The sequence below is a fragment of the Ambystoma mexicanum genome, chromosome 14 (assembly GCF_040938575.1).
Source record: "Ambystoma mexicanum isolate Mex_15411 chromosome 14, UKY_AmexF1_1, whole genome shotgun sequence".
Taxonomy (NCBI): Eukaryota; Metazoa; Chordata; class Amphibia; order Caudata; family Ambystomatidae; genus Ambystoma; species Ambystoma mexicanum.
In genome coordinates, this window is record NC_090940.1 from 147,369,459 (window position 1) to 147,387,767 (window position 18,309).

At 45.5% G+C, this 18,309-nt stretch overlaps 2 protein-coding genes across 2 annotated transcripts in view; one reads left to right on the top strand and one right to left on the bottom strand.

Moving 5' to 3' along the window:
• The window catches only part of FANCM (FA complementation group M), a 1,896,264-nt gene that overhangs the window by 1,423,878 nt on the left and 454,077 nt on the right, over nucleotides 1–18,309 (bottom strand). The gene's annotated exons all lie outside the window — the stretch shown is intronic.
• LOC138527506 (heme-binding protein 1-like) overlaps nucleotides 1–18,309 on the top strand; it is a 163,731-nt gene that overhangs the window by 64,711 nt on the left and 80,711 nt on the right. Inside the window, exons 2-3 of the mRNA XM_069638751.1 lie at nucleotides 3,951–4,042; nucleotides 15,511–15,652. Coding sequence (XP_069494852.1) covers nucleotides 3,951–4,042; nucleotides 15,511–15,652 — 234 coding nt within the window. The remainder of the gene's footprint in view (nucleotides 1–3,950; nucleotides 4,043–15,510; nucleotides 15,653–18,309) is intronic.

Genomic DNA, 18,309 nt, shown 5'->3' on the forward strand with positions numbered 1-18,309 from the left:
ACAGTCGGCTGAGCACCATGGCTCCGACAACCAGAGGATAGAGAGAGACTGGTAGAAGCGGGAGAACCTTCTTCAATATCATAAGATGAAAATGACCTACTTTGCACATGGCTGAGACTTGGTCATACATTGATAGCGAAGCAGAGAGGGTTATACTGAGATTCTTCACCTTGGTCACTGGAACAGATAAAGGGCCCAAGAAGGAGGGCCAGAAAGTGGACACCCAGAGTGAGGGGTCGGGGGGGACACCCACCACACCAGAACTGAACCCCTGCAAATGACAGAACTTCCAGAGAAGGCTTGTGATTAAGTAGCCATTGATTTCTTTGGACCCATTGATAGTGGCGATTATGTACTCTTAGCCATGGACGAATACTCCAGATATTTCAAAATACAGTTGGTGACCCCCACAGTGGCCTAACGCACCATCCCGGCACTTGACAGGATATTCACAGCGTATAGGGTCCCTCGGGTAGTGAAGTTCAACAATGGGCCCCCTTTCACAGGACAAGACTTCAAGACATTTGCTGAATATATGAGATTCAGGCACAGAAGAATAACACTGCTCTGGTCCCAAGACAATGGAATGGTGGAGCGTTTTATGAGCAATATTACAAGAAATGTCCAAATCGCTCACATGACCAGTGAACCAGTGGAGAAGGAGCTGTAACAGCTTTTAAGGGACTACCGAATTACCCCTCAATTACCCCTCACAGCACCACTGGCAAGGCTCCCTCAGAAATTATGTTCGGGCACAACATCAGAACATGACTGCCGCACATCACGCTGCTAGAGTAAACCGATCTGGACGATGAAGACATGAGAATGAGATGTCCGAACCAAAGAAGGGATGAAGCGCCATGCCGATGCCACCCGAGAAGCAAGCCTACAGGAAGGGGACAGCTTAGTAGAGAGACAGCCTCATACCCACAAACACACTGTCAGCGGGGCACTGCTGAATGCGGAAATCACCTGAGTCAAAGGGTCTTTTGTAACTGCAGGTGATGGACGCTGACAGATAACAAGGAACGCCTGACATAGTTTCCTGAGACGGTGGGGTTGATAAAGGAAGGTAACAATGCAGATGTAGAAGAGTCTGAAGATCCATATGAAGGAGATGAAGAGTCTGGCAGTGATGTCTGGAACCCTCCCCGGCTGGGACCACTCCAGGAGCAGGAGGGGTCCAAGTGATTTATCCTGGTCGGCCCCAGAGAGCCCGAAATAGACCTCATAGACTCAAGAGGAAATGCATTGACAGTTGACTGTTTGTTTAAAAAGGGGGGAGGTGGTTACCTCCTGAGAGTCACATGACACTCATGGGAAGTGGGAGGGAGACGGAAGGCACAGAGAGCGGGGTGGGCAGAAGGGGAGGGGTGAAGGTTAAAGAGGAAGAGTAAAGACGTGTATGTATATCCTCTAAGGTGTCTGCGTCTTCTTTATGTGAGACACTTTGTGGGAAGTGAAGGGGCTAGATTCTACTGGTGCATTGGGGATAAGCAATCTGACAGCTAGAGCCCACTCAGAGGGCTTTACCAAACAGTAATGGTACCAGGGGTCTCTTAAAAGAGCAGCGGACACTTAGCCCCAGGGCCGTTAATGGCTGGTAATGTTCTCTGTCTTGGGGTTTATTTAATAAATAACACATTACAGCGCACTGTTAAATATTCTCTAATATATCTGCACAGATATAATATTAGCTAATCAAAAGGCTTCTGGGTCACGCTTATGATATGATATTTTATTTATATCACGCTCATACACAGGTGTTTCAGAGCGCGACCAGGCAAAGGGAGGGGAACAGGGGAGAGAAACAAACAACGATCTTACTAGGACCAGTGACATTGAGAACACGCAAGTGCATGGGGTAGGGGAAAAGGAGAAAGTGCATGGGAGGAGGGAGAAATTGGAAAGTGCAGAGCATAAGAGAGGACAAGATAAATAATAAGGAAATAAATACGGTGATCCATAACAGTGGTAGTGCAGCCTGTGAGGGCCAAGTGCAAGGTTAGTCAGATAGGGAATATCTAATCAGTGCAGACAAAGAGTGGGGGGGGCTGTATAGGTACAGATACAGATACAGGCCCCAGTGCAAGGGGTGGCCAGGGGGGCAGTGCAGGAGGGTGGCAAGGTGAGCAGGTACCTGGGCTTGATGGGCAGAGGGTGGCCAGGTGCAGCATTGCTGAGAGAGAAAGCAGATTAGCAGGGGAGAAGAGGGGAAAATGCAGAGGCGAAGAGGAAGGTCTTGAGGAGCTTCCACAACTGTAGATGGTTCTCCTCAAGTTTCAAGGTGGCAGGTAGGCAGTTCCAGAAGTAGACCCCACAGAAAACAAAGCTCTACCACCAGCTGGTTTCTTTGAAAAACGGCTGACCCTGAGGGAGTTGGAGGTAGAGGAGCGAAGGGCTCTAGAGGGGAGGTATTTACGGAGGGATAGTTGAAGGTAATTAGGACCCAGGCCCCAGAAAGCCTTGTGGACAATGCAAAAGGTTTTAAATTTAATCCTTGCAACCACAGGGAGCCAATGAAGGGATTTCAGAGCTGGAGAGATACGATCCCAGGGCTTGAGGTCAAGGACAAGACTTGCAGTCCTGTTCTGGATTAGTTGTAAAGGGCGGAGGGTGGAGGCAGGTAGATTTAGAAAGAGGATGTTACAGTAGTCCAACCTAGAGAGAGTCAGAGCTTGGGAGACAAGGAGCTTCTGAGGGAAGGAGAGGAAAGGAAGAGTGACTTTAAGGAGGTGCAGTAAGAAGTTATGGAGACATCAGAGATGTGTGCAGAGAAGAAGTGTGGAGTCAAAGATGACCCCAAGGTTCTTAGCTTCGCTTTTAGGGGTAGGAGGAGGGCCAAGATAGGCCGGCCAGAGAGTGAGGGGAAAAGGATGGAGGGGGTGTACCAATGAGGAGGATCTCAGTCTTGTTGGCGTTTAAACAAAGATCATTTGCGGCACACCAATTTTGAATGGCGATTAGGCAGGGTGAGGGCGATGAGGGAAGGATAAAATGCAGTCAGTCCATTTACAGAACTATGATTCTCAGTAATTAATAGGTAATTCTACTTGTATTGGTTGCATGTGACATAATGGTGCAATTAATGTATTCACTAAAAGATTGCCTGCCATCTCACTAGCAGCAGACACAAATAGAAAATGCTCGATTGTCAAGGACTTGATGTGCCTGTAACTTGCCAAGCTAGTCCTTTATCGTCTCTTTGAGTTCTTGTTTGCTCAAGCAAGATAAACCTGGTTGCCCTTGCATGCATTTCCAGGTGGGCATAGCCAGAATCATAATGTGCCTTAGACACCCCCATGGCCCCGCCCCCAACGCCTACCCTGCACAGACCAGGGGAGAGTGCAAGCGTAACATTCAACCAGTCCCGTGCTAACGAGCAATGATGCGCCACCCCAAAGCTGGCGATTTCTTTAGATCGAGAATTGCAATTCGAAGAAAATATTTATAGCAAACCTGCGTGAACATTATAGTGCAAAACATCTAGTCAAGACCCTTAACTGATGCACAAAAACCATGCCATACTCACTTTGAAGGCGCGTCTATTTTTTTCTTTTTGCAAGTGAAATATGCGGAACAGGGTCAATGGTTGCTTATGATTGCAACTGCATGCAAAAACACTAGCAATGGCTGAAAGGTTGAACACACAATCAACATGCTTGGAGTAGGCATGTAGGCAAAATGAAGGCTGCCCTGCTCGCACTCTTGGATATTTACTTCCACCAGTAACAGAAGCGTGCAAGGACACAGTGAAGGGAACCAAGGATCCCTTCAGCCCCCATTAACCTTATAGTTTGCCTAGTGTTGCACTTGTGCGTTACTACAAGCCAAGCCAAAACCAAACATGTCTGATGAAGCTGCATAATTCAAGTCATCATTTATTCGTATAACTTACAGCTACACGCACATTAATAAAACGTTTACTATACCTAATGCTTTCCTTACAGATATGGCAGAGCCCATCCAGCAACTAACGAGGAACAATCGCCAACAGGAGAGGGAAACGGTGCCATTTCTGCTACTAAATCGCAAGGAAAAGGTAATGCCTACTCCTCTGAGCTGTGCGTTTGTGTCTGTGAATAGGCGTAGCAGATGTGTACAGTAATGCCGACCAAATGCTTTTTTTTTTTTGGAATTTAAATTTTTATTTTCACAGTAAGCAAACATAAATAAATGAACAGCAGTCCATGAAATTCACACATATCAACCAAGTGAAAGCAAAGTAATCAATTCGCCATAAACAATCCAAACATCATATAAACATCAAAAATAGAACAAGAAGGAAGAAAGGAAAAGAAGAAAAAGAAAAAGAAAAGGAAGAAAGAATAAGAGCGTAGGAGTAGAAGACATTTTGGGTGGAATGGTTTGTGGCTGGCATCAAATATATTGGAGATTTGTTTGAGGGGGACAACTGGTTGACGTACGCTCAGCTTGGCCAGATCTATGACATGTCAGAATGTTCGTTTGCTGAATATAGGAAACTGAAGATTATTATTTCAGCTTGTGTTGAGATGCCACAATTGACTGGTCAGAGTCCTGCTTGGACAGCTCTATCTGTATGCTTGAGTGCCTCACACCCTGCTTCTACCATGTATGGAATTATAAAAGCTACTCGGAAGGGTGATCCGAGATTGCCTGCAATTTGGGCGGGGGAATTGGGGGTAGATGTTAACTTCAGATGTTGGCGGAGGTGCTGTGAAAACACTTGTTTGGTAAGTTTGGATTGGTCCCTCAGAGCTTCTCAAACTAAGTTGTTGTTCAGGGCCTATTGGACGCCGGAGAAACTATTCAGGAGACGACTTTTAGACAACAATCTTTGCTGGAAGTATAAATGTTCGAGAGGATCTCTGAGTCATTTGATTTGGTCCTGTCCCAAGACGATGCAATTCTGGGATAAGGTTCGGGAGAGGTTGAGTCTGGTCTTGGGTGTCACAATACCCATGAATGCTTCATTACTGATTTTGGGTGATGACTCTTCTCTGGAGGAAATTGACTTTGGTAAGAGTTTGGTTGCTTCGTGCATGCATGGTTGCTAAAAATGCCGACCAAATGCTAAATGTGGTTCCCGCAAGATCTGTTTTTCAACAGTGAACAGGCGTCTTGGGAGATGTTGGGCGGGGGGCTAGATGGCTCAGTTTCTAGCCTCCGATTTGAAGCATGCTAGTTGAACTTCAGGCAGGCGCTGGATACTCGCCATTTCCATTCTCCCTAGTGACTTCTCTGCTCCCACTCCTCGCCCTTTGCAGGGCTCGCACCCAGACTTTCCACTCTCTGAGCACAGAGAGGTCGATGAACAACATGTTTTTCAGAGGTTTGAACACATCAGTTTATCAGACCCCACACTCAACCCCCTCCTATGATCAAAAATGTATTTAGGACATGCTGCACAAGACCCTTAGGTGGTCTTCATTCGAAACGCCCAGTACGTCGTAAGGGACTATAGTGTTTTCAAACCGAAACAGACCTTTCCATCTGAAAAAAGACTTCACGTAATTAGAAACTTTGGTAGCAAAAGCTAAAACATTTGCATTTTACTAGAATGTCGGCTTGAGAATGCACAACTAGGGCCATAATGATTGAACCCAGTGCGGAACTCGTGTCAGACAAATCTGTCTAGCTAACATTTCCATAATTTCGTTCACATTGACTGAACATGGTCACAAATAATATTTCATATTTGATATTGTCTTTTAGAGTTAGACTTAGAGTCCATTCGCTATTTTGTATTATTGTGAGCTATCTTTTCACAACATCGAGTATATTTATAAGAAAACAATAGCATATTAAAAAATAAATCTTGTACATAACCCATATCTCCTATATCATTAAGTTTTTCTAAATTGCACACACACAGTTCCTATATGACATTGTGCCAGGGTGCAACAGTGTACGTGTGTAATCGTGTGGGGACCAGGCATGGTCTCTTTACTTAGGCATATGATTACTATATATTTAAAGACCATTAAAACAAGTATTGCAATGAAATTACTTGTGAAGCCATTACAAAAATTGCTCAGTATAAACATCAAAGCATTAGCTCCCAAGCACATATTGCTCATGTTTAACGAGCAGCAACAGCCTTCGATTAATGAGATTAGCAAAAAATAAATATGCAAATAAATATACTACTTTATTCAAAGGTGATTAACCAAGACAAACGTTCTCACCAGCCTGACCTCGGCAGGACCTGTTGATAGATTGCGATGGCCAGGGCAGGAAAGAAAGATCTGTCGATTCCCAGGCAAGCTCTGCCTCCCATTGGTATTGTTTACCAGACATGTGGAACTCCTTTCATCCCACAAGATGACAATCTAGCTAATCTATGACCCCAGGGTTATATATGTGGCAGGTGGTACTGGGTTTCGAGACAGGACTCATTCCGTACTCCCTCTATTTATCCCAATACCTCTGATCTCGCATGCAGACACGCACTGTTAATTTCCTTATTGTATAGCCTCCCTGAGGCGTGATGGAACATTTTACTGATGTTCTGTACAGTATTTGATACAATACATCTCAGACATTTCAAACCAAAAATAATGTACTATTCAATGAAAGCTATATTAACAGTATAGGAAATGACAATGCATGTAAATAAGCGCAAACAAAGGTAGAAATGGATCACAAGTTACCATAATATTTGGTTAAGAGCTGAGTTTTTAATGCTCTCCTAAAATGCAGGAACGAAGGTGCAAGAAGTAAAGAAATCTGCACGGAGTTCCAAAAGCATGGAGCTACCACAGATTATGCCTCATTGGAGGTTGGAGCTTGTTTGAACAGCATAATCTCTAAATGAACTAAAATCTCAATAAACTATGACCAAGACCCACCCGCCAAGCAGTCATAGATCTTCTGCCAAGTGCCTGGTTCAAACGAGAGGCTTTGAAAACGAAAACAAACTAGTTCACATTGGTTAGGTGCTTCTAATGGAAGGTAAAGAAGTTGGACAGAGCACTGGGGAAATCAGATCACAGTTCCTAGTTCCCCGATTAAAAAAGATGTGTACATATAAGTGGGACAGAAACGATTACTAGCTCATTACAAACTGTTGCTTTGAACTGTTAGATGTGCAATCACAAATTTTACCTGTGAACAACTAGTGTACGAATGAACTCAGTAAAGGAACGTAATTGTCTGGTATAACAGTGGTTGTGCCGTCTACTCTATGCATTCGAGGGATGAAAAATTATTTACCTGAAAGTCCTAGTAAGAAAAGTTGGATCAGGTCAAAGGGCGTAACTCAGAAAACGCTATCTGGAGAATGGGATCTTCCAGTATATACAAGCAGACACCATGAGAGAAAGTCACTCGCCCTAGTGACTAGTGTACTCTTAAGTCCATAGTACTCTTTCATCCATACTAGAAGGTTACCTATATCTGAACAAGCCAGGCCTAGGTGGCATGACAGCCCAGTAAAGCAGTGTTTTGCACAACCATAATCCATCCCAGGGGTAGTAACCACCTCTACAGAAACAATTGTCAGGACTGATTCAACTATCACATTGGAGCTATTGTGATGGGCAAATGCCCGCCCATGACTGCTTTTCTTGGACAATCATTGAGTAGAAAGTCTGCTGCAAAAGATACATTTATTGATTAGCATCCTAAACCCTGATCAGTTAGTCATTCAAGGAAAGCTTGAGATATACACCTCGCAGCAATATAAACCGGGAGCCACTACAACCTATTACATTACTTAGAATCAAGGGTGCTGCACTTAGACCAAAGAGGAGGATCTGCTACTGCTGGTGTTAGTCCCTGCAGCACTAGCAGGAACCAGTGGCAGATGCCATTGTGGAAAGGAAAGTTGCAGGGGTCTCATGTGCAGACCTACCCCCGACAGCCTAGCTACCACTAGTATAGAAGCCGTTTGGTGCAGTGAGACCAGAGAGTGAAATGAAAATGTAATATTTTATTTATATCGCGCTCGTACACAAGTGTTTCAGAGCATGACCAGGCAAAAAGGGAGGGGAACAAGGGAGAACAAAAAAAAAACAGCTATTTTACTAGACCCAGTGACATTAAGAAAGCGCAAGTGCATGGAAAAGGGAAAAGGGGGAAGTGCATGGAAGGGGGGGGGGGTGGAAAGGGCGGAACAGAAGAGAGAACAGAATAAATATTAAATACAATAAATAAATCAGGGCAATAAACCATGGTAGTGCAGACAGCAATTCCCAGGTGAAAGTTAGTCAGGTAAGGTATATCTGATAAGTGCAGAAGAAAAGTGGGAGGTGGACTGTATGGGTACAGATACAGAAACCTATTGCAGCAGATGGCCTGGAGGCAGTGCAGTAGGGTGGCAGGGTGAGCAGGTACCTCGGCCCGAATGACAGAGTGTGGAATTCATAAAGCATGCATAGATTGAATACAGGGCATAAAGAGGGTACACTAACAATTGTAATACTCCTTGTTTCTTTTCCAAAGAGTTAAGCACTTGGAGTAAGTTATTTTTACTAGATGTATAAAAATCAGCTTGACACCAAAGGCCATTTCAAGGCGCCGGTAAACTCCATAGCCTCTGAATTCTACTGTACCTCACTGCCATGCACGCCAAAGGGGTACTTCACTTTCACACAGAGCTCTCGAAAGTCCACCTGCTGTCTTGCTGTGAGGTGTGCTTGGAGGAGTGTAGACCTAAGTGGTGGTAGTTTAAAACAGTAACTAAATATCTAAAGGAACCGACTTTCCTGCATAACTACAAGAAACATTTGAAAAAGAAAAGACCGCTACGTGGGCTCCGCACAATGCAACGCTCTCTTACAGCTGCTCCTAGTGCGTCAAGCGAGTCTATATTCTCATATGTTCTCATACACGAACTATGCAGATGTCACCCAGGTACTGATCCCCCCCTCTTGGGTGATTACCTGTCTGACCAGAATACCCTGAACTCCATCTACTCAACAATCCAATCCTGGATGGCAGAAAACTGACTATGCCTCAACAGTGAGAAGACCGAGCTTCTGCTGGTGGGTTCGCCCTCCACCCTGAGTAAACTGGCCACTGAATACTCCTCATTCACTATTGACAACATTCCCATCTCCATCTCACCCTCCATCAAAACTCTAGGGGTCTTCTTAGAACCTGACATGACCATGAACAGGCAGACCAATGCCATAGCCTCCACGTCAGCCTACCACTCGAAACTTATCAACGCAGTCCGACCTTTCCTTTCCCAACAAAATTGCCTAACCATTGCCAGGGCATCATAGGATCAAGGATCGACTACTGCAATGCCCTATTCATAGGCACCTCTGCCAAAAATGTTGCCAAACTCCAAGTTGTTCAAAACAACGGGCTCTGAGCCGCCACGGGTCTCTTGCGTAAAGAACGCATTTCAGAACTCAGGAGACAGGTCCACTGGTTCCCAGTTAAGCAAAGGATCACTTTCAAAGCCCTAGCTCCGACTCACAAGTGTCTCCACGACCTCGCTCCTCCTTATCTTGCACAAAGAATCACCAAACCCTCTACCTACAAACCATCCAGATCTCAGTACTCTAACCTGCTATCTATCCCTAGAACTTGCAAAGCCCGTGCATGCGGCTCTAGTTTCCCTTCAGTCGCACCCACCCTGTGGAATGCCCTCCCTCCACACCTCAGGTTCATTGACTCTCACTCAGCGTTTCGCAAAGCAATCAAAACGAACCTCTTTGTCTGATGTACTCTGTAAAGTAACATTCTATGCTCTAATGTACTCTGTTAAGTAACATACTATATTCTAAAAATGTGTGACCCTGTAAAATTAACAAGTCATTTCATGGGCGGCTTCATTGTAACCCTCAAGCAAGCCTCCTTTAGCCTTCTTACAGCGCCTCGATGTCCGTGGGCTGCTAGCACGCTCTACAAATCCAAATAAAATAAATATTGAATCAAACAGATTTCTTCAATTCTAAGATGGAGGCCACCAAGTCCCTGCAGGTTTGGTTCTTTGAAGCTGGAGCCTAAATCATTTTTGGAACCCTGGGTACATGTAATTCGAAAGGTTTCTGTGCAGTCTGGTTTGTGGCTACAACCAATAGTTACTTAGTTATTGCTATTCTGGTCTACACTATGTAAAGATCTCATCCCAAAGCTTCAGGTAAGACTTTGAGGTGGTAGTCTTTATCATGCCACTTTTGGACGTTTCGAATAAAGGTTTTTTATTCAGAGAGAAAATGTAGTCCTCGTTGTCACCTGGTATTTTTAGGCAATCAAAATAACATTTGAATATTAAAAACAGCCTGTTCAGATCAGACAGGCACAGCAGCAGATTCCAATGGTCTGCACCCAGCAGTGAACAGGGCCAGCAGGGGCAGGCGTCTGCCTATTGATCTGAATCTACGGTGAAAGTTGGGCGCACTAGTTATCTGGAAGGGTAGGTTGGTCACGAGTTTTGGGAATGCAGATTTATATTTCAGGGCTTTAGCCCCTCCTAACGTTTACCTTCAATTCAAGTAACCTTCCACCGCAGCTAGAAACTATCAGCTAAGTCAAACGCAACTCTTCACAGACCACTATGCCAACTGTAACTGTACGGATATTGGCAATCCCATTTGCTAACATCGGAGACCATTTTCCACGTGAAGCAGGAGCAATTAATCGTACACAAATGTACTTTATTGTGCCACGATTTTCGAAAGGCTGAGTCAAGAAAACGGATCGCAAAGGGATTGGTGAATAATTTAAAACTGTAAGTGTTGTTAAATTAGTAGCCAAAGTAACCGTTTTATGGCGGGATAAACATGATGCAAGGCTATCAGACTTGCAACTTACTTTTGCACCTTTTTCAATTCGTCAATGTGTTTGCTGATGGTCCGAAAAATCATACATTTCTCGAGAAACAAGTCTACAACCGCCAGAGCAAGAGAGACCATACGCAGGTATAAAAAGAGAAAATGCATTTTGTGAATGTCTCTAGTCTGGATACCAAGTTACACAAATATGATCAAATAATGCAATCGAGTTGCACATAGCCCAGTGGTCTTCAAACTTTTTTGGCCAGGGCCCCCCTGAGCAAAATTTGGGCAGGTCGGGACCCCCCAGAAATACCAAATGGACAGTATATATTGCGCGCCGTCACCTGCTCCCATCAAAGTCGCTGGGCTCCCTCCTCCCACTCCTACCCAGTCGCTGGTCTCTCCCCACCCCATCACACACCCAGGGCTCTCCCCACTCTGCTCCCATCACTATCCCATGGTTCCCGCCCATTGTGCTCCCACCATAGTCCCTCGGTTCCCCCATCCCGTTCCCAACACAGTCTGAGGGCCAGTGGCGGCTGGTGAATCTTTTTTAAGTGGAGGGGCATTAAGGGGAGGTTCGGGGGGGTTTCCCCCTGTGAATTTTTTTTTAAATAATAGGTTAAAATGTTGCATTGTAGAGCATACTTTTAACAAAAAATGGGTAAATAGCCAAACAGTTTGCAATTGTTGCTGGGAGTCCAGGGGGCAGGCATTGATATTTTATTTCTATCGCGCTCGTACACAAGTGTTTCAGAGCTTGACAAGGCAAGGGAGGGGAACAGAGGAGAATAAAACAGCGATCTTACTAGGCCCAGTGACATTGAGAACGCGCAAGTGTGAGGGGAAAAGTGCATGGAAGGGGGGAGAAGTGGAAAGTGCGAAGCAGAGGAGAAACAGATAAATAACAATAAATAAATAATAAAGGCAACAAACAGTGGTAGTGCAGCCAGCAATTTGCAAGTGCTACGTTTAAGGCAGCAGACAGGGTAGGTCTGATAAGTGCAGGAAGAAAGATGGTTCTCCTCAAGTTTTAGAGTGGCAGGGCGCTGTTCCAGAGGGAGGCCCCAGCCGAAGACGGAGATCTACCCCCAGCTCGTTTCTTTGATAAACGACTGACCCTGAGGGAGTTGGAGGTAGAGGAGTGAAGAGCTCGAGAGGGGAGGTATTTGCGGAGGAATAGCTGAAGGTATTTTGGACCGAGGCCCCAGAAAGCCTTGTGGACAAGGCAGAGGGTTTTGAATGATAGATGTCCGGTAAAAAGATACCATCCCTGTCCCCTGGGCCCCACTGGTCCTAACACAATGAACATGATTATGTGTATATGCAAGGCGCTGCACATTCATACAGCAATCACTCTATCATTCACATGAGCATCCATCACCATACACTCACTCATAACGCATCCATACACATGTTTAAATAAAAACAATGAACATAAACGTACCTTCTGCATTGGCCTGTGTGTGGGTGCTGCTCCAGCTGCTCTGTCCGTATGTGCGAGGAGGCGCAGGAGCTCCCCCTCGGACATACAGACATGCAGTGCCCCAGCCAGCATTTCCAATGAGCTATGCAATGCTGGCGAAGCAAAACGCCCCAGCACTTGCATGGCTCAGTGAGCATGTGCGGCTGGGGAACTAAACTGAACTGTCAAAGGGAAACAGTGTTTCCCTTTGACAGTTCAGCCAGCCCAGGAGCACTCCATTAGCTGGATAAAGCAGCTGAGGGAGTGCTCACTGTTTCACTGGGCTGGCTCCTTAGCTCCTCCATAATGGGTGAGGGGCCACTATGCAGTTAGTAATGTTGACCATTGTTGCTGAATATATCACAATTTACTTACATTTTAACACAAAGCACCCCTTTGGGTACTATTGAAACAGTGGGCTTCATAACTACTCTGGCGGTAGTTGTGCCGGTAAAACCGGCACGGCTGCCACTGGAGTTGCATCCGGGTCTGGCACCCGCGAATGGGCAATTACTAGGTCATGCCGAGTTAGGCGGACATGATAATTGCCCTTTCGAAGGTGCCGGTAGATCCCCATTCCCATTTGAGCCCCATATGGCTCAAATGGGAAGGGGGAGCTCGGATGCACCGGCACCGTTAATAACGGTGCTGGTGCATCCGACGAGCTGAGGTCAGACCTGGCGGGGGCTGTCAAGCACCCACGAGCACAACTCTTACTATGGCGGAACGGTAGCAACGGTGCCGGTAGCTTACCAGCACCGTTGTTACTGGTCCGCCATAGTAGTAATGAGGCCCAGTCTGTGACTAAAGGAATGAATATCCATTTACAACTGTGGGCCACTTTTTCATTGTTGCCTGAGACAGTTTCATGCTTCAGCCCGCCCATGTGGGCCACCCCTGCCCATTTCTTCCAATCTAAAAAAAAAAAAAAAAAAAAAAAAAATCTTTTTTCATGCTGAGCTCTCAGGGCCCCCCTGGGATGCACCCGCGGACCCCTAGGGGGTCGCGACCCACAGTTTGAATACCACTGAATAGCCTATATAGGTGCTGCAGCAACACTAGCAAGTGGAGACAAGCAAGTGGTTATGAACAATTTGATGTCAGATTCAGCACTATAGAAACCAAGTTCACAAACCTTAATGAGTACAAAAACATGCAATGCTAGGTTTGTGGCCCAATACACTTTCCATTTTAAACCTTAGGTCAGTATTGTTGGGGTACCTTTGAATTCTTATGTCAGAGAAAAAAGATTAACTAATGAATATAAAACAAACTGTTTTGACCGCGGCACACGTGATGCCAGCATCTTAAAACTATACGATCTTATTTTAATCAGTGTCGTTTGCGAAAAAGGGTGTGTGGGTAAACCCAGTCAAAGTGAATCCTCCCAGTCAAAAGCACTCCTCAAACAACTTGACCAGGGTCAGCGGTTTTAAGGAGGTCTAAAAAGATGGGAGCAGCCATGACTCCAACCTGAATTAACAGGTGTTCATTGCTACTATCAGTTAGTCTGGATTCTGTGCTCTTCTGGGAACGAGTTCGGACTGAAATGCCAGCTAAAAAACAGGCTCTCCATATGGTGGTGAAGTTGTCCTGTTAACGCCCTTTCAATAGCTAAATTGGAAAGGGAGATTGAAAGTAAAGAGAAAACTATAGATGGCAGATGAATCGGGAATTAAGTTTTATAAAGGGGGCATAGTTGCAGGTTGTTTAAATACAGGTGGAAATATATCATGAGATGAAGATACATGCATCATCTCAATGAGATTCTACACATCTTTATCAAAGTAGCTGGACAGCCTGGAGAGGTCTTCGGCTCTCTGATTGGCTGTACTACCAGAGTGACCAACATTATGAGGTGGGAAAATGAAGAAGCACCAGTCCATTGCTGACCCAATTCCAGCAAGATTAGGTCAGCTCAAGCTGGTGGTCAGATGAAGGCATCATGGGAGAGAGTGTGTAGCAAAACGCTAGTGCACCAAGCAGACCCAAATGCACCCCAGTATTGGTCCAGGCTGATGCTTGAGAAAACTGCTTATGAGTGCTTGTGAAAAGGGAACATGTTTGATCAATTTTAGGAATATTACACAATTAGAATCTATTCTGATAACCCTCAGAAGGTTATGATTTACAGTACCCCTTGAAGGAAAATAACCAACACTTGTATGAATAAAATCGGAGGAGTTAAAAACCATCAGCAGAGCCTAACTGGTATGTCTATGCGCTTATTTCGTTGACTTTGAAAGGAAAAGTTCATAACATTATTTGGGGTTGCTTTTGATCTTTATGCACTAGGTACTTCTAGACCAATGGTCTAGAACCTTTTTTATACAAAGCCCCCTTTGAGTAAAAATATGGTTTCTGGCCCACCCCCATAAGCTACAACTGCTTATATTTGTGATAAATGCTTATACTTTCTATGAAAAAATATTCACCTTAATCACTTTTTAAAAGAGTCTTTTCCTCCCCCACCCAGCCCAGACTTCCTTCAGGCCTCCCTAGGGGTTTGAAGAGCACTATTCTAGACTAAGCAACTTTTATCTCTAAGAGCAGCCAAAGGAATATCACAAGTGGAAGAGAGCAGCTTCTACCTCTTCAATTAAATTTGTTTAGCAGAACAGATCTGCATTGTCTGAAGTAAAAAAAGAAAGAATTGAGCAAACCAACAATATGTTGCTTTCACCGAGTATAGCAACAAGATGCAAAGAAGAACCGCTGATTTTTTAGAGCCTAAACTGAAGGGCAAGTCTGTACTTCAACTCCAAATGGCTGCACCAAGATTACTGCAATTAAGCATGAATGCTTCTATCCTAGATTTGGTACGTGTGGGTTCTCTTCTCGGATCTTCCATGATCACAATCTATTACGATCATCTGTAACTTCCTCAAGCCACACTTGTAATACAACAGTATTTAAATGTTCCTTTTTCTGCATACATTATTAAAAGAGTTGAACATTTGCCGACTATGGTTCTTTTATGGGCATCACAATCGTTCGTCCAAGTAATGCATAGTTATAGCCAACCAAAATATATGGTGCTGACGCGTCTAGAATGTAGTGTACATTAAATAATATTGTTATGCTCGAGTTATTCTCGTTTAATGTTAGTAGTACTGCAGTTGATTCATAAAACTAGACACATTTACCATCACATCTGCCTAGAGTTAACAGTAGATCTAGATCCAAAATGCAGTGGTTTATACCTTTATCTTCATCTATAAATAATGCACTTGCTTAGATTTCACCATTAAAAAGTCATGTACCGAAGCACATTCCTTTGTGGAAAACAATGCGTGGCTTATTACCAATGTGTGGCCTTTCTATTGACAGTGCGGGGAAGTGCTTTATGAAAAACGTCAATATGGAAAAGCAAAATGGGCATGTGTCAAAATGCAAGAAGAGCAATACGAGCAAAGCATCTGTCTGGGATTCATGAAGATCATGAAGTACATTTGCGAGCAAAACTCTTCAGGTAACACAGCCTTTTGTATTTCCTAGAACTGAAGCAGACAAACCAGAAGGGTGTTGTGCCAAATTAGCAAACCATTGTTACGATGGCTCTTGCCCGACTTCAGGTGTGTAAGGAAAAGGGAGCATGGGTGTCGGTCACCGCCACTGGCTTCATGATGCAAGGCTCACGGTTGATGCAGTGAGGATCCCCCCCCCCCCAGAGACCCTAACTCCCAGCACCTGGGCCAGGGGCTTGTCAAATTAGCCTCAAAAAGACATTTGGCCCTTGAACGAATTACCAAAGTAAAGAAGGAAGCGTTGCTGGTACTACAAGCTGCACAGGCCTCTTTATCAACAACCCTGTACTGTGGTGGAGAAACATTTCATATTTTTCTCTTGCTAAGTTTAATTACCAGGTTACTCACCGTAGTGACCACCTTACTCCTAGTTCATAGTCCCCTTTCCTCCATACTTACGGGACATCTCTCCGTCCTGTGGGACGGGACCGGAGCACTTTGTAAAAAGCATCCAAAACTTTTCAAAAAATGTGTCCTTCCTCTCTTTCCTGCGCTGCCCGGCTCACAGCCATAATCCTGCCTCCTTGGCTCTGCCCCACGCATCGCCCATCAGTCCTTTTCTATCGCAGGGTCAAGACCCATTAGCAATAACAGAGGAACCTTCTTAGAGGGGACGGCGGGCGGGCGTATGGAGGAAAGGGGACTATGGACTAGGAGTAAGGTGGTCACTATGGCGAGTAACCTGGTAATACTCCTACATCCCGTCCCCTTTCCTCCATACTTATGGGAGATTCCCAAGCACTCCTAACAGGAACTACGGGTGGATAGAAATACTCCTTACTGAAAAAGGTTGTTCAGCACAGCCTGACCAAACTGAGCATCAGCTCTTGAACTCATGTCAAGACAATAATGCTTACAAAAAGCAGACGGGGAGGCTCAAGTAGCTGCCCTAGCGATGGACTCCCAGGGGACATATTTCTGAAAAGCAACCGCGACTGCCTTGCCCCGCACCAGGTGTGCGTGAATACCCTTAGGAGGTTTCAGCCCTTGGACGGTGAAAGACTCCGTAATGCAGGAGGCGATCCACTGAGAAATAGTCGCCTGCTTACCCTGAGGGTTACCAAAAGTCACAAACAGTTGAGAAGAACTCCTAAGCTCGAAAGTTCTGTCCAGATAGAACTTAAGAGCCATTCTGACATCGAGACAATGCAGAACCCTTTCTGCCTCTCAGGTAGGATTCGGAAAAAAGGCCGGAAGGGAGATCCACTGATTCAGATGGAATTCAGTTACCACCTTCGGCAGGATTTGTCCGTAGGACTACCTTATCTTTGTGAAAGACCAAAAAAGGATGCTCCACCGACAAGGCCTGGAGCTCACTCACCCGCCTCGCTGACGTAACGGCGACCAAAAAGGACACTTTCCAGGATAGGTACTTGAGGTCCACCGTGGCCATTGGTTCAAAAGGCTTATGGCACAACAACGTCAGGACTACATTTAGATCCCACGACGGGTGCGGACTACGAATTGGAGGGTAAAGGCGTGTCAAGCCTGCAAAATGCCTCTTAACCACTGGATTACACAGCGAGTAACAACATTGGTCCGTAGAAAGATAAGCAGAGGCCGCTGAAAGGTAAGTTCTGCATGACAGAACGTGAACACCCGACTCTGCTAGGAAGGATACGAAGGACAGCACCGTGTCAATCGTAGCCCCCTTTGGGTCCAACTGTTTTTCCAAACACAACTGACAGAACCTGAGCCATTTACTTCTGTATTGGGATCTAGTCGAGGGTTTCCTGGCTGCCTGGATAATACGCATGTTATCCACAGACAAGTTAAGATGTTCTAAAGACTTGAACTCGGGCACCATGCTGCCAAGCTAAGCAATTTTTGGGAGGGGTGCCACATCCGCTGTTCCCCCTGGTGAAGAAGATCGGGGGTCACTGGTAACCTGATTGGCGGATACACCGACAGGTGTTGAAGTTCTGAGAACCAAAACCTGGCCGGCCACCATGGGGCTATGAGTAGAAGGGAACAGTTCACCAAGTTCTTCAACTTCCAAATTGCTCGATGGACCAGAGGCAGAGGCGGGAATGCCTAAGCTCATGTCGTGCCATGGAATCTCGAGAGCATCCCCCAGAGAGGAGGCCCCCAGCCCCCTCTGAAGGCATACTGAGGAAGCTTCTTGTTTGTCGCCGTAGCGAAGAGGTCCACCTCCGGTGTGCCTCAACGCAAGAAAATCCATGAGAGGACCTCTGCCTTCAACTCCCACTCGTAGCTGACCACTGTCCGCCGGCTGAAGGCATCCGCTGTGACATTCAGCTGGCCCGGGATGTGCACTGCAAGCAGCGAAACACCATGAAGCACAGCCCACTCCCAAATCTTGATTGACAGGTCCATGAGGGGGGGGGGACTTGGTTCCCCCTTGCTTGTTAATGTAATACATCGACACCACATTGTCCATGCGTATGCGGACCACCTTGTTGGCTATGATCGGTCTGAATGCCCCGAGCGCTAGGAAGATCGTCAGAAGCTCTAAATGATTTATGTGGAGGAGCTTGTCCTGTGGCGACCAGAGATCCGAGACCTGAAGAGGTTCGAACGTCGCACCCCACCCAAGGAGGGAGGAGTCTGTCGTGATCGTCACCGTTGGGGCTGGGTCCTG